The sequence below is a fragment of the Curcuma longa genome, chromosome 20, assembly GCF_044706935.1.
Source record: "Curcuma longa cultivar G26 ecotype Majalengka, Jawa Barat chromosome 20, ITB_CL_G26_1.1, whole genome shotgun sequence".
Classification (NCBI taxonomy): domain Eukaryota; kingdom Viridiplantae; phylum Streptophyta; class Magnoliopsida; order Zingiberales; family Zingiberaceae; genus Curcuma; species Curcuma longa.
Window position 1 is genome coordinate 5,981,916 of NC_133880.1, and position 13,106 is coordinate 5,995,021.

The following is a 13,106-nucleotide window of genomic DNA, read 5'->3' on the forward strand; positions in this document are numbered from 1 at the left end:
CAATACTTTCGAGCTAACCGAACGATTGGGCCATTCCAGTCCAATTTTGAAAACTAAATCTTAGAATGATCATAAAGATACACATTCATTATACATATCACATTCTCTTTGATAATATAAAGAGAGGCAAACCATTGCATAATGTTTGTCAAAGAGGAGAATCTCTACATCACAAACTTAAAGAGTCACTTGAAATTCATCTCTTGCTGAAAAGTATTTCAGATATTAGTCACTTTACAGAGCCATAAAAAAAAGAAAAAAAACAATTTTTTCTACACATGTAAATTATTTTCTTGTCATTGTATGAATCAATACAAAAATTTAGCAGCACAGCTCGCATAAGTGACTCAACATCTGTAGATAAGAGAGCAAAGGATTCAACCTGTGATCTTTAGTAGGAAGATCTCCATATCTAGTTCACTTATTATTACTCCAGGCCACTATTGATGAGAACTTCAAAATTTGACCAACCATGGAACCTTTTTACATTAACTTGAGAAGACCTCATTATGCATTCAAGAAAAATGCATCATGAATGAATCAAACTTTAGTGAACATTCATTGCTCATATAGCATCTTCTGAAAAATGATAATGTCAAAGGCTGAACAAGTTTTTGGTTGATTATGGAAGTAATCCAGTCCACTAAAATCATTGACCTGTGTCTCTGCCATGAATGAATCAAACTCGAGTAAATTTTAAAAGAATACTGTGTAATATATATATCACGACAGCTGAAGCATGTCCCCACAAATGCTAATAACAAAGTCGGAACAGGTTGTTGGTTAATTAGGAGAGGAGGCAGGCAGCAAATGCACTGAAATCATCTACTGTTCTATTTCTGTGATGAATGAATCAAACTTGAGTAAATTTCATTGCTTCAAAACGAGACCATATGCATACCATGACAACTTCAAGAGTATGGCTGGCTGGAAAAATCCAAACAGGTATGAGAGGAGAGAGTCATCAAGGGCACTAAAATTGTCACCATTGTGTTTCTGTAATGAATGAATCAAACTGGAGAAATGTTTCATTTGTTCCAAATAATGTGATACGTATATCATCACAACCGCACCAGAAAACACCTTTTGCCACAACTAATGTTGAAGTTCCCCGGGGTGAGGGTATCACCTTTTGCCACAACTAATGTTGAAGTTCAAACGGTGTTCTCGCTCGACACTGAAATCATTTACAATTGTGCTGCAGTCATGAATGAATCAAATTTGAGTAAATGTTGATCGCTTCCAAATGATACCATATTGCACTGGAAACATACCATTGACATTCTGTCTGAATTCTAACTTTTTGCCTGATTATGCAGGCATACTTTAGCATCTCTTCCCATAAGCAGAATGCCGAAATATGTGATTCATAACATTAGATCCCAATACGATTGACTATTGTTCAAATCTGATTTTACTCACACCACTGAAATAATGCATGATCCATTGCTTTATATCCGAGTTTGCAGATCCTGAGAGGGAAAGCTGAATGATTTAGTACATGCAAAATTCTCAAAAAGCTTTATCAAATGTTAGTGTACCCGAACCAACTAACCAGTAGCCTTACCAGTTCGATCAGTTCAATTTTCAAAGCATTGATTGGGAGCTATATTTGTGTTGAATGAATTATTGTAGTGTTACCCATGAATGTGTTAAACAAGGAACTCTCGCCTAATTGAGTCATGTTTTCCATTATATGGAGACAAGGGTATCCTTATCACGAAAGATCACAACTACCTTATCCCGTGGGACTGGCACAGCCCAAAACAAAACATTGTCTTTTTAGAATTGAAAGAGCAACATGAAAACTTATAAGCTTATCAAGAACAACAAGAATAACAAAAGGTTGTAGACTAATAATTATGAATGAATGTAACATCAGTGGAACAACAAACAAAAAGAAATGCACAATATCGCAAAAGAATATTTGCAATGCTAATAATTATGACTACTAATAAGAGAAATGATAAACTTATATCAACAGCAAGCAATCATCTGTTGAACAGAGATACATACAGGTGTCTCTATGATAGTCAACGAGAATATCGCAAGCGCTCACCTGTAAAAAACTTGAAGCAACATATGAGAGACTCCATTCTGTATATTTCAGGATGGAAGACACGAGAGAAACCATTTGCATTTGACCTGACAAGACACAAGTTGGGTGAAGGTAACAATTTAAACAATGCAGAAAATTTGCAGGGCAGGCAAGTTACTTTTCTCTGAAATTTGTTGATAGTTGTTGATAAGTGGACCATTTGATTGGCTGTGAATATTCAAAAAAGAAATTGTACCAGCAACTAAAACAATTTGCTTTCCATAAAAGTGTGCAGAATCTAAGAAACTTCCAAAATTCTGCATTTATAGCTAGAGTTGCATCAAAGTTTCAAGCATGCACAAGCGAAATTTGAAATTTTACAGAAATAATTTGATTGAATGTCAAGTTTTATTTAGTGGACTGAAGAATTGTCTAAGCCAAAATTTAGGGGTAACAGGATGAGAAATGCATGCCAGACAACGAGTGGGAGAGAGAGGATTATAGAAATTTATGACCATTACCTTGCATTGTGGAAGCCAGTGCCAACAGTCATTTGTAGTTCCATAACCCAAGTAAAGGGTTGTAGACCGCAATCTTATCCAACTACATTCATTAAACTGCAACTGCCAAACAACCTGTGGCAGCTCTGAAGATTAGATTCTGTGAATGAAAAAATCATCAGGAACACAGATCATCAAGATGTTAATGACAGTTGTGATAACCCAAGCACAACTATCACCCTTTGTCATTAGAGATAGCATCGCCTCTTCTACTAGGAGTGATACCCTTTCTCTTCATATCATTTTGCAGATCCTCAACCTCTTTCATGTTTCCCAACTTGTGGTACTTGTTTATAAGACAATTATAAACCACTTCATCAGGAAGAATATTATTATTTATCATCTCCGTTAGTGTGCTTCTTGCTTCCTCCATTTGACCATTGTCACAATACCCCCATATAAGAGACGTATAAGCATGCAGGTCAAGCTCAAGACCACTATCTAGCATTTTGTTTTTGACAATGAAGGCTTCTTGATAATTTCCCTTCTTAAAATACCCATCCATTAGAGATGTGTAAGTAATCTTGTCTGGAGATATGCCATTCGCCACCATTTCTTCAAAGAGTCGGGCAGCTTCTTCTAAGAAACCATTTTTGCAAAGGCCATCGATTAGTGCAGTGTAAGCCAAAATATTAGGTTGCAAGCCTGACAGTTTCATTCTTTCAAAATGGTACCTTGCTTCGGTAACTGATCCTTGTTTGCATAAACCATCAATTAATGTGCAATATGTAACTATGTTGGGTAGTATACCAGAATCATACATTTTGTGAAGCACGTCAAGGGCCTCTGAGGCCTTACCTGACCTGAAGCAAGCATTCATTATAGTTGTGTAAATAACATGATTTGGCTTTAAGCCAGAATCATCCATGCTGTTAAGCATAAGCTTAGCTTCCTCAACTTTTCCATCATCACAAAGACCCCAAATAATGGTACCATACAGTGAGATATCAGGTTTGATCTCTCTTTCCTTCATCTCAGTCAGCAAATCCATTGCTCTCTCCCTGTTCTTATTCCTGAAATGCCCATGAACAAGAGCAGTGTACATAAGTTCATTGGGCACAACACCTATTCCAACCATAGCTCGGAAAACCTCTTCCGCTTCAACAACCTTCCCCTCTTTACACAGTCCATCCACTAGAGCTGTGTATGTTACAATATTTAACTCCACTGCTTCACTCGCCATCTCCTCGACCAACATACGGGCTTCCTTGAGATTCCCAGCCTTGCAGTTCCCATCAATGAGAGAAGTGTAAGTGAATTCATTAGGCTGTATTCCTCTTACTCTCATATCAATAAAAAACTTGTGTGCTTCTTGCATCATACCTTCCTTGCAGAAAGCATCAATAAAAGTGCTGAATGTGACCACATTGGGCATAATACCTTTCTTCTTCATCTCACTAAGAAACTCAAATGCTTTCAGTAGCTTACCAAACTTGCAAAAACAGTTAATTAGAGCATTATATGTTATCAAGTCAGGCTCACAGGCAGATTCTCTCATCTCACGAACAAGTTGTTCAGCTTCTTCCAGTTCCCCCTGCTTACCATGGCCGTCGATGAGCGAGTTGTATGTGACCACATCCGGAAGACAACCTACCTCTTTCATTCTCTGAAATAACGCCTTTGCTTCATTCAAGTCCCCCTCCTTGCACAAGTAGTTGATCATAATATTGAAAGTGAACACTGAAGGAGCCATATTTGAGCCGTCTATGTCATAAAAAAACTTCCTTGACAGCTCCTTTTTGCCTGCTCTCACAAGCCGCTCAAGCAAGTGATTGCAGGATCGCAACTTTGGCAGAATCCTAAAACTTCTCATCCTAATGAAGCAATCATTAGCCTCCTCGAGCATTCCCAAGTCGGTGAGAACTCCAAAGAGTGCGTCAAATACACCATATCCAGGTTTCCCAACGAATCTCGCAGTCGCCCGTAGCCCATCAACGATGCTCTCCGACGCAGGCAACGACCGGATCAACAAGGCGAGATCTTTGAGGACTTGTTGCGCCTCGGAGTACCACCGGCACCTGAAGAGTATATGGGCGGCAACGCACCGGGATTCCACTGTATGCTGGAAGCCACTCTGCTTCCCTGCCCAGAGATAGAAGCGAAAGGCCGACCTTGGGTCCTCTCGCAGCTCCCGCAGAACTCTGCAGACGCTGAGGGGGGCCGAGGCGGAGGAGAAGATGCCAGCGAGGCAGGGGTCATCCCACTTACCCTCGGCCACGATTCTGGATACGGCGATGATGTCGGGGGCGTCGAGAGGTTCGCCGTCGGCGCCAGAAAACGGGAGGCTCCGGTAGGCGCAGAGGAAAGCAGGAAGGGGAAGGTGGTGGCGCAGGCGAAAAGGGAAGGCGCGAGAGACGATGAGCATCCTTCAGCCCTAGCAGCCGGGAGACGACGAGCGGAGAGGCGGAGCCGCTCCTTTTCTTCCATGGCAGGTGAGGCGCCGTCTGGGTTTAGGGTTTTGCCTCCTGTAGGCCATGGAATTGGGCTTTCATTTTGGGCTTTGGAATAAACTACGGCCCATTATTCCAGTTTATTTCACTTTTTAATTATTCTATTTTTTTTATCCAAAAATATTTTTTCTAGAATTAGTTTAGTAATTTTTGGCTAGCTCAAAATTGATAGGACGATATTTAATTAATTTTAATCAAGTTAAAATAATTTTAATTAATATTAAATTGATTGATATTAATATATTTTCGATAAAAAATACTTAAAACCGTTTTGATCAAATTTATTTTACATATACTATTTTAAATTAAAATTGGTGCATCATACTAAAAAAAAAGTATTTTTTTATATAAAACAAAATAAAATACTTTTTTATGTCATAATAATTTTGCCTAAAACAAGAGTAATTTTAATATAAAATATAATATATTTCTTTTTGCTAATTTTTAATATGAAGAGATTTTTTCCCTTCAAAAATTGAATATATTTGAGTGGAATGAAATTCAAACATTAATTACTTCAGATTGAATTACATTTGCATAAACATCTCATATTTTTCTTTTATTAACTTTTCTTTTAGGAATTAAATTACAACATGAAATGCTAACTAATTATTGGCAAAATAATAATTTAATTACGTTAGTTCATGAAATAGTAATTATTTATTACATAATATTTTTAATATTGGGTTAATTATTTTATCATTGCTAAAGTTAATTGCTTTCCAATAGATTTTACTTACTGAATAATAGTATTTAGCTATTTAGTAAATTTATATATTAATAAAATACATTTGAAAAATTCTTAAATACATTTGAAAAATTCTTTTTTGCACAATGTTAAAATTTATAATTCTATAACAACAACGTTGGTAGGAATTTAATATTTTGCTCATCGGATTTAAAATATTAAATAATATATATATAGAAAGTTTAATCAAACGCTTATTAATAACAAGTAAGTGTTAAATTTTGGAGGCAACTTGAAAAAAAAAATCAATCATAATTCACATGAAAGAAAATGAAACAATTAATCACTTTATTTTTATAAACATAATTCACATCATCAAATGATTCAAAATTTTGAAATAAATAAATAAATGCACATATTTTCTCTTTTAATTTGTCATTTTGATATTCTAATTTCATTTAAATAAATTTTCAAGGATATTAAATCTAATTATACACAGACATATATATATTTTAAATAAAAGACTACTTACCAAATATTATTTCTAAATTTAATATTTAAAAAATTTAAAATCTTCCTTTTGTTAATTTGGAAAGTAAGGAAATGCTTGATAAATGAAAACATAGCAAGAATTCAATTATATAATTTTATATATAATTCAAATGCATGCAACAAAATCCCTTTGCATGGCTGCTACCAGCCGTTGGCGCACCTCCTCCGACCTCTGTGTTACTTCTGGGACACCGAACACGAATTCCTCCTCAGAGACTCCCAGTGGGGACCACCGGACCGGCGGGTGTCTTACGCTTCCAGTGAGAGAGAACTTGCTGTTTCGTGTTCGCGCCGGACAAGGAAGGCCCACGGGGTCAATAGCACCTGCCAAACGGCGCATTACGAAATTACTAAAAGACCCATGAGCTCATGGGTATTATTGGGAAAAGGTAGGGGCATGAAAGTCATTTAACGATGCCTGCCCCCCGCCCTGGCCGCTTCGCCCCATAAAACGAGTGAGAATGAAATGGTGGAAGCGCTTCTCTCTCTCTCTCTCTTTCTTGCTCTCGCGCTCTCTCTCTCTCTCTCTCTCTCGCGCGCGCGACCGTCGTCAAATGAATCGCTCGCCGCTCGGTGTAGATCCGGCTCGGGAATCATCAGCGGGGCTCCCTCCCGCCGTCACAGAAGAGTAAAGCCCGATTTCTTGCTCTGTAACTAGTTTTCTCTGTCTCGCGTTTCTTTTTCATCGGTAATCGTTGAGACGGTGAGAAAAATCGCGTTTTGGTCGTGATTATTGTTTTTCTACTCGATTTGGAAATCAATCGGAAAAGGGATGCATGGAGTTTGGGTGTTTTAGCGCATCAGTGAAGTCAGTGTTTGAGTTGGAGTGGGTTTTGTTAGAAGTTCTGTTCACATTTTTTTTGTTCTTGTGAATTACCTAAAAAGTTTAAATCTTTACCGTCATTGGCTTTTATGGAACTCAGGATGTATGATTGTGTTTAGTGGCATAAGAAAATCTGTTACCAATTTGCTTTTGAGTTTGCCTTTTTCTTTTAATTTTTGCATCTTTTTTTGGTTGTTTGATCAGAAAGATGAGCAAGGTGTTGATAACGTACAAGAGAAGGCGTGTTCTGAAAAAAACAAATCCTTGTGCAGACACTAATGATGATTCATCGTGCAAGACTGAGGGAGAAGCCTCAGCTTCTAAGCACCTAGCCCCAACAGCCGAAGAAACGGCCGAGAAGGATGCACCAAACGAAGAAAAAGCGGTGAGGACACGCAAAACTACAATCTGCTTGTGGTGTAACACTTACCTATGTTCCAACTAGGATGCACCTTAGAATTTGATATCTGCTGTCTTGAATTCAATACCAGTACTTCTTTTAGCGAAACAATCCTAGCTTTATAGTAATTCTTACATTTTAAGTTTTGTCTTTCTTTGCTTATTACCATTTCTTTGTATGTTTCCTTGCATTTTGATCTTTGATCTGGCAGTAGAACTTTGACTGTATCTATTTTTGAATGCAAATGTTGATGTGAATGCAAATAAGTAGGATGAAAAAACATGCATGCCCATTGGTTAACACGCTGCTTTATTTTATTTTTCAGTTCAGTCATTATCCCATCAACCTATAATAACATGAAACAAAATCTTCCTCTAGAAACCAGTAATTTTAAAGCTTTTGGATACTGTATCCTAAGAACTAGATTCTTTCAAATGTTGTCATATCTCAGACTCCCTGAATTTAAGAATGCACATTTACCATTTAATCAAGTATCAGGTTGCCTTAGTTGCTCTAAAGCAGGATTTAGAACCCTGTCCCTTATTCATATTATTAACTCTAAACACTAGTTAGGATATAATGGAAAGGCTCAACTATGGTTGGACTAAACCTCCCAATAACTACTCTTGTGTTTTTGTTTCCTGAAGCTAGAAGATGTAAAAGATTCTCCTTGCTTTTAAGATGATTTGCACTCCTAGATGTGAACTTACATCACTCATTTTACTGGATGATGAATTGGATAGATGCCACTTATCCCTAACACTTTGACTTGTAAGTTGTTTACTATGTGAGAGAATGGTTCCAATGAAATTGAAAAGACTTTCATTTTTCCATGTGCACAAGGTTGTCTTAAAATGTGTAAGATCATCAACTTTCCATGGGAATCCTAATCGTAATGCTATGGTGCATTCTTTTTCCTGGTCCATGGGAAAAATATGTATACTCTGTTTTTCATAGTGGTACAAATGTCATCTTAGACAACATCAAAGGATTTCTTCTCTCACCCATAGGCACAAGGAGTGTAGCCCAAGATTCTTTTGAGATGAAATGCCGAACAAAGGAAGTCCTTGAGAGTTTACTCCACTGTTCTTACAGAATATGGCCTTTGGTGTAGGGGTAAATGAATGCCTTAAGGAAGTCTTTGTTTTGGCTTTGTAGTAGGAGCATAGGAAGAATTAAATGACAATTTGATATTCTATCTCTACAAACACATTAAACCTTTCCATCTATATGACTTTTCATCCTCACCATATCTTCCATTCTTTCTCTTTTCCATCTTCTCGTGTAAACATAAATCAACTAGACAATTATAGTAATGCTACTTAGTGATTATATAAGCATTAAGAAGATGCTAAGTATGTTATCGAAATGTATGTTGTAGCTATGTTTGTCCCAACATTGGGGTTGGCTACATGGATTTTGTTTCTCCTTTAAGCTCATTGGAAGAATATACTATTTAAAGTAAATGAAATAAATGGAAAAAATATAAGTATTATAGAAAAGAATAACAGCCTTAAAGGAGCAGAAATCAAAAAAAGAAGAAAGAAAACAAAAAACTATGACATGTTTTGTTGCCGACAAAAGATGGTAAATTTGTGAAACGAGTCTCACTTGATGAAGAATAGGAGGATTCCTCAAAGATTGCTGAATTCTGCAAAGACTTCGCAAAAAATAATACTTTGGAGTATGACTAATGAGGCATTTGGAGCTGCTTGAATTGAACATCACACCAGAAACAACTCCAGAAACATGATCACATCTTAAATTAGATATCCATAAAGACAGAGAGACAGCCATTACATTCTAATAAAGTTTGTGTAAAAGGTTTCTAGAGGCATAACAACCAAAAGAAAATGCCTAACTTAGGGGTATCTTGCATTTCTTAATTATGAAAGGATTTGTGAGAGAAAATCACAAAAGAGATTGATAGAAATCTTATACCGTGCCGGGCGAATCAAAGGCTTAAATTGTGAAGCACAATGAACCCATCATATCGAAGTCAGACTATTCTTTTTCATCTTTCATATGAACTGAGATCCATGCAAATCTTGCCCCCGTGGGTATAGTTGAGTTGGTACTTAAGTGGTAAATTGCCACAAGAGCAGGGGTCGAATCCCCGAGGGAACAATCTCTTGGGGAATAAAATCCCTCCCACTTGAAGAGGCCGCTCAGTCGCCATGATTTACCTCCCTTCAAATCGTTGTGGGGCTGGCATTGAGGAGCGCTTGGGGTGAATGTTATCACCTTTTGCCACAATAAATTACAAAAACTCTATTCTATTTGGCACTGAGGCAATATTTCTTGTGTCGTTGTGTCAATCGTGTCGACGAATATCATTTTATGTTAACACTCGACACACTTTAGCATACTAAAATTGAGATAATGTTGTTGTTTTTGTAGATTGTCTTCATACAAGATAATATTCAAATCATAGCATTCTAGATGGAAAGCAAATATTGAGCTTGACTATGTAGTTGTCTTATCTTTTTCTTCTTCACCTCTTGCCTTCTTCTTTTTCCAATTTATTACCGACATCGAAATATCGACACGATACTGAAACAATATCATTCTAGTTAAAGACGGAAACATCGGTACTGTTGGCTCAAGATTTCGAACCCTAGTCCTTAACATGGAGCATTGGTGTGAAAGTGTTGCGGCATAACAAGCAACGATAAAGAGTAAAATATCCATACACGAAGTGGAATTTAAGAAAGGAAGGCCTTTCTTTGACAAGCCTAGTCACAATTGTGGGTAACAAAACAAAAGATGACAAATTCGTGAAATGAGTTAATGAAGATTTGGAGGATCCCTCATAGATCACTTAATTCTATAACTACATTAAAAATTAATGTTTTTGAGTCATTCAGAGTTTCCTGTATTGAACATCACACTAAAAAGAGCAACTCTAGAAAATATGAGCTACTTTTGTAGTTGAAGATTTGTAAACACAAGGGCTACAACATGTTGTTAGAGCATGAGTGAGAAATTCCTTGAGGCGTAACAACCAAAAGAAGATGTTAAACTTTGGGCATCTTACATTTCCAATTTTGAAACGATTTGTAAGAGCATGCTTACGGTAGAAATTGAAAGGTCGTAACAATGCAAAAGGCATGGGATGAAAGTATCATGGCATAAGAAACAAGAAGATGACAAACTTAGAGAAACCTTATATTTCTTAACTTTGGGCGAATAACATGAGAAAATGCCACAAAGGGAAGGCAAGAGTTACAAAGAAACTCACAAAAGGAGGTCTACAAGCTCCTTTATTAGCCATGACTTTCCATATAAGACTTTACTAGATGTCACAATTTCCTCACTCAAGGCTCGATGTTTTCATTAACAATAAAATTCAACTCATAGCTTTAAGTAAATCTTAGTAGTAAAATATATGGTCTAATGGTTGATCTGCCATCTCGACAAAACAATCCTTTCCAAAGACTTAAACCAAGTGGTAGAGGAATATTGATTACGACTTACCTAAACTACTTAGTACATCCTAACAATATTCCACTCATATAACTTTATGTTCCTATTTCATTCATACTAGGGTACAAGTATTCGACACTTGTATAGATCCAAGGGTCTAAAATGACTATTTTTAAAATTTCTTACTTGTAATTAGAAGAAATATGAGTGTCTGCTGGGAGTGTCAATGTTCGAGTGTTGAAAGGCTACACAGATACAAAAGACTTAACCAAGTGGTAGAAGAATATTGATTACGACTTACCTAAACTACTTAGTACATCCTAACAATATTCTGCTCATATAACTTTATGTTTCTATTTCATTCATACTAGGGTACAAGTATTCGACACCTGTATAGATCCAAGGGTCTAAAATGACTATTTTTAAAATTTCTTATTTGTAATTAGTAGAAATATGAGTGTCCACTAGGAGTGTCAATGTTCGAGTGTTGAAAGGCTACACCGATACAAAAGGGTACGTGAAGAGTCCAAGTGCCAGAGGTGAAAGACACATAGTGAATTCTAGTAGATCCATTGGCATCACTTTTATGAACATATTTGTTCAAATCTTAAGCATATCGAGCACCATCAGATAAGAGAATCTTCTTTAAAGACACAATGGTAACATGGTTGAGCTCCTCCTAATTCATACCTATTAACATCTACATTGACCTTCTTGAGATTACATATTATTGGGAAACTTGTGAAATAGGATCTTAGCTTTTACCTATTTTCACTAGAAACTAACTAATTGCTTTGTTATTATTTTTATCTCAATATGAGAATAAGGAAAGAACTTAAGTGTTTTAACTTTGGAAAACTACTATATTCAAAGAGAATGAAAATTTAGTTCACCTTGGTCATAGAAACTTACCTTCAATTGATGAGATATATCACAAAAAATGAAGGAAATCTCATGTGTCTTCATAAATGAGTAAATGGTGGAGTTATCTTTAAAAACAAAGGCCATATGGTGCAATTTATTTTGCACATAGAGCACTACTATGTGAGATTGAAACTGTAATCTATTGCCAAGCATGGTGTCTCAAATACTACACTAGTGGTTCTACACGTTTCACTCTTATTTTTTAAGAGAAGAGGAAGAATAAATTATTAGATATTGTAACAAAAACATGTTTCATGGGTTGAAATTTTATTGGGTTGGCCTAGTATAACAGTTGGCATGAGGTTTGTAAATATTTATCAAGAGATATTTTTCTTGAGGAATACACAGGAGTATTGTTTGAAGAGTAATGAAATGGTAATATAAATATGCAGAACTAAAAATGGAAAAAAGATAAAAGCATGAAGAAATAATGATAAGTTTCAAGGGATAATAGGTGGTATTATCTATTATAGCATTAACTACTGCCCAACTAATTGTCTGGAATGGTACTTAAATTCTTCTAGCAAATTCTTGATGATGTGCATTTGAAGACACTAATTAATGGATGCCCTATAGTTGATCTCTTCATCCCTATGGTGAAGATGGTTGGTTCCCAGTACTTATAATTTTGCTTGTAAATCTTGTATTGCAGAGTTACAAATAGATGTTAGATAATTCGATTTTGTGAGATTTTTCACTTGATTGTCTGATAAGTTTTATGTTTGACAATTAATTTTATCCTGATTATGGTCTAATAAACGGGGTTTGTAAGGCCTATATGCATATATTACTGCTAATTTTGGCTTTAACATTTTGGGCAATGATTTAGGCTCATCAAATCAATGGATTACTTTTCTCATTGGATTGGGTGCTGGGAATGGTAAAAAATGAATCAGTTCTAGACTTGGTTAGATGATATTGCTGGAAGCGGCAACTATCCCTTACTAAGCTTTATGTGCTGCCAAATAAGATGACTATAGAATGAATCTAAACTCAATCCTATAATGGATCCTGTAGACTACATTAGTGGTGTTTTTAAGGCTTAGATTAATCAACTACTATTTAGTTGGGTTTAGGCAATTTGGCTAGTACCAAGTAGGCCTATCGAGTTCATAGGACAATTTTCTCATTAGTTCCTCACGATATTAAGCACATATCATGATGTTAAATGATCATACTTATGATGAATTTTTCTTTTACATGATTCATCACTTATAGGTTTCTTTCTTTACCTATTAATGATGT

At 36.1% G+C, this 13,106-nt stretch overlaps 1 protein-coding gene across 1 annotated transcript; it reads right to left on the reverse strand.

The window, feature by feature from the left end:
* Positions 1–212: 212 nt before the first annotated feature.
* Positions 213–4,963, reverse strand: LOC141813719 (uncharacterized). Its single transcript, XM_074701698.1, has 4 exons — positions 2,560–4,963; positions 2,060–2,145; positions 1,275–1,472; positions 213–1,198 (listed from the first exon to the last, which is right to left on the reverse strand). The coding sequence occupies exon 1, from the start codon at positions 4,961–4,963 to the stop codon at positions 2,774–2,776; it is 2,190 nt and encodes a 729-aa protein (XP_074557799.1). The 3' UTR covers positions 213–1,198; positions 1,275–1,472; positions 2,060–2,145; positions 2,560–2,773.
* Positions 4,964–13,106: the final 8,143 nt, after the last annotated feature.

Coding starts and splice junctions, on each gene's coding strand:
- LOC141813719 (XM_074701698.1), bottom strand. CDS start 4,963: ATGCTCATCGTCTCTCGCGCCTTCCCTTTTCGCCTGCGCCACCACCTT.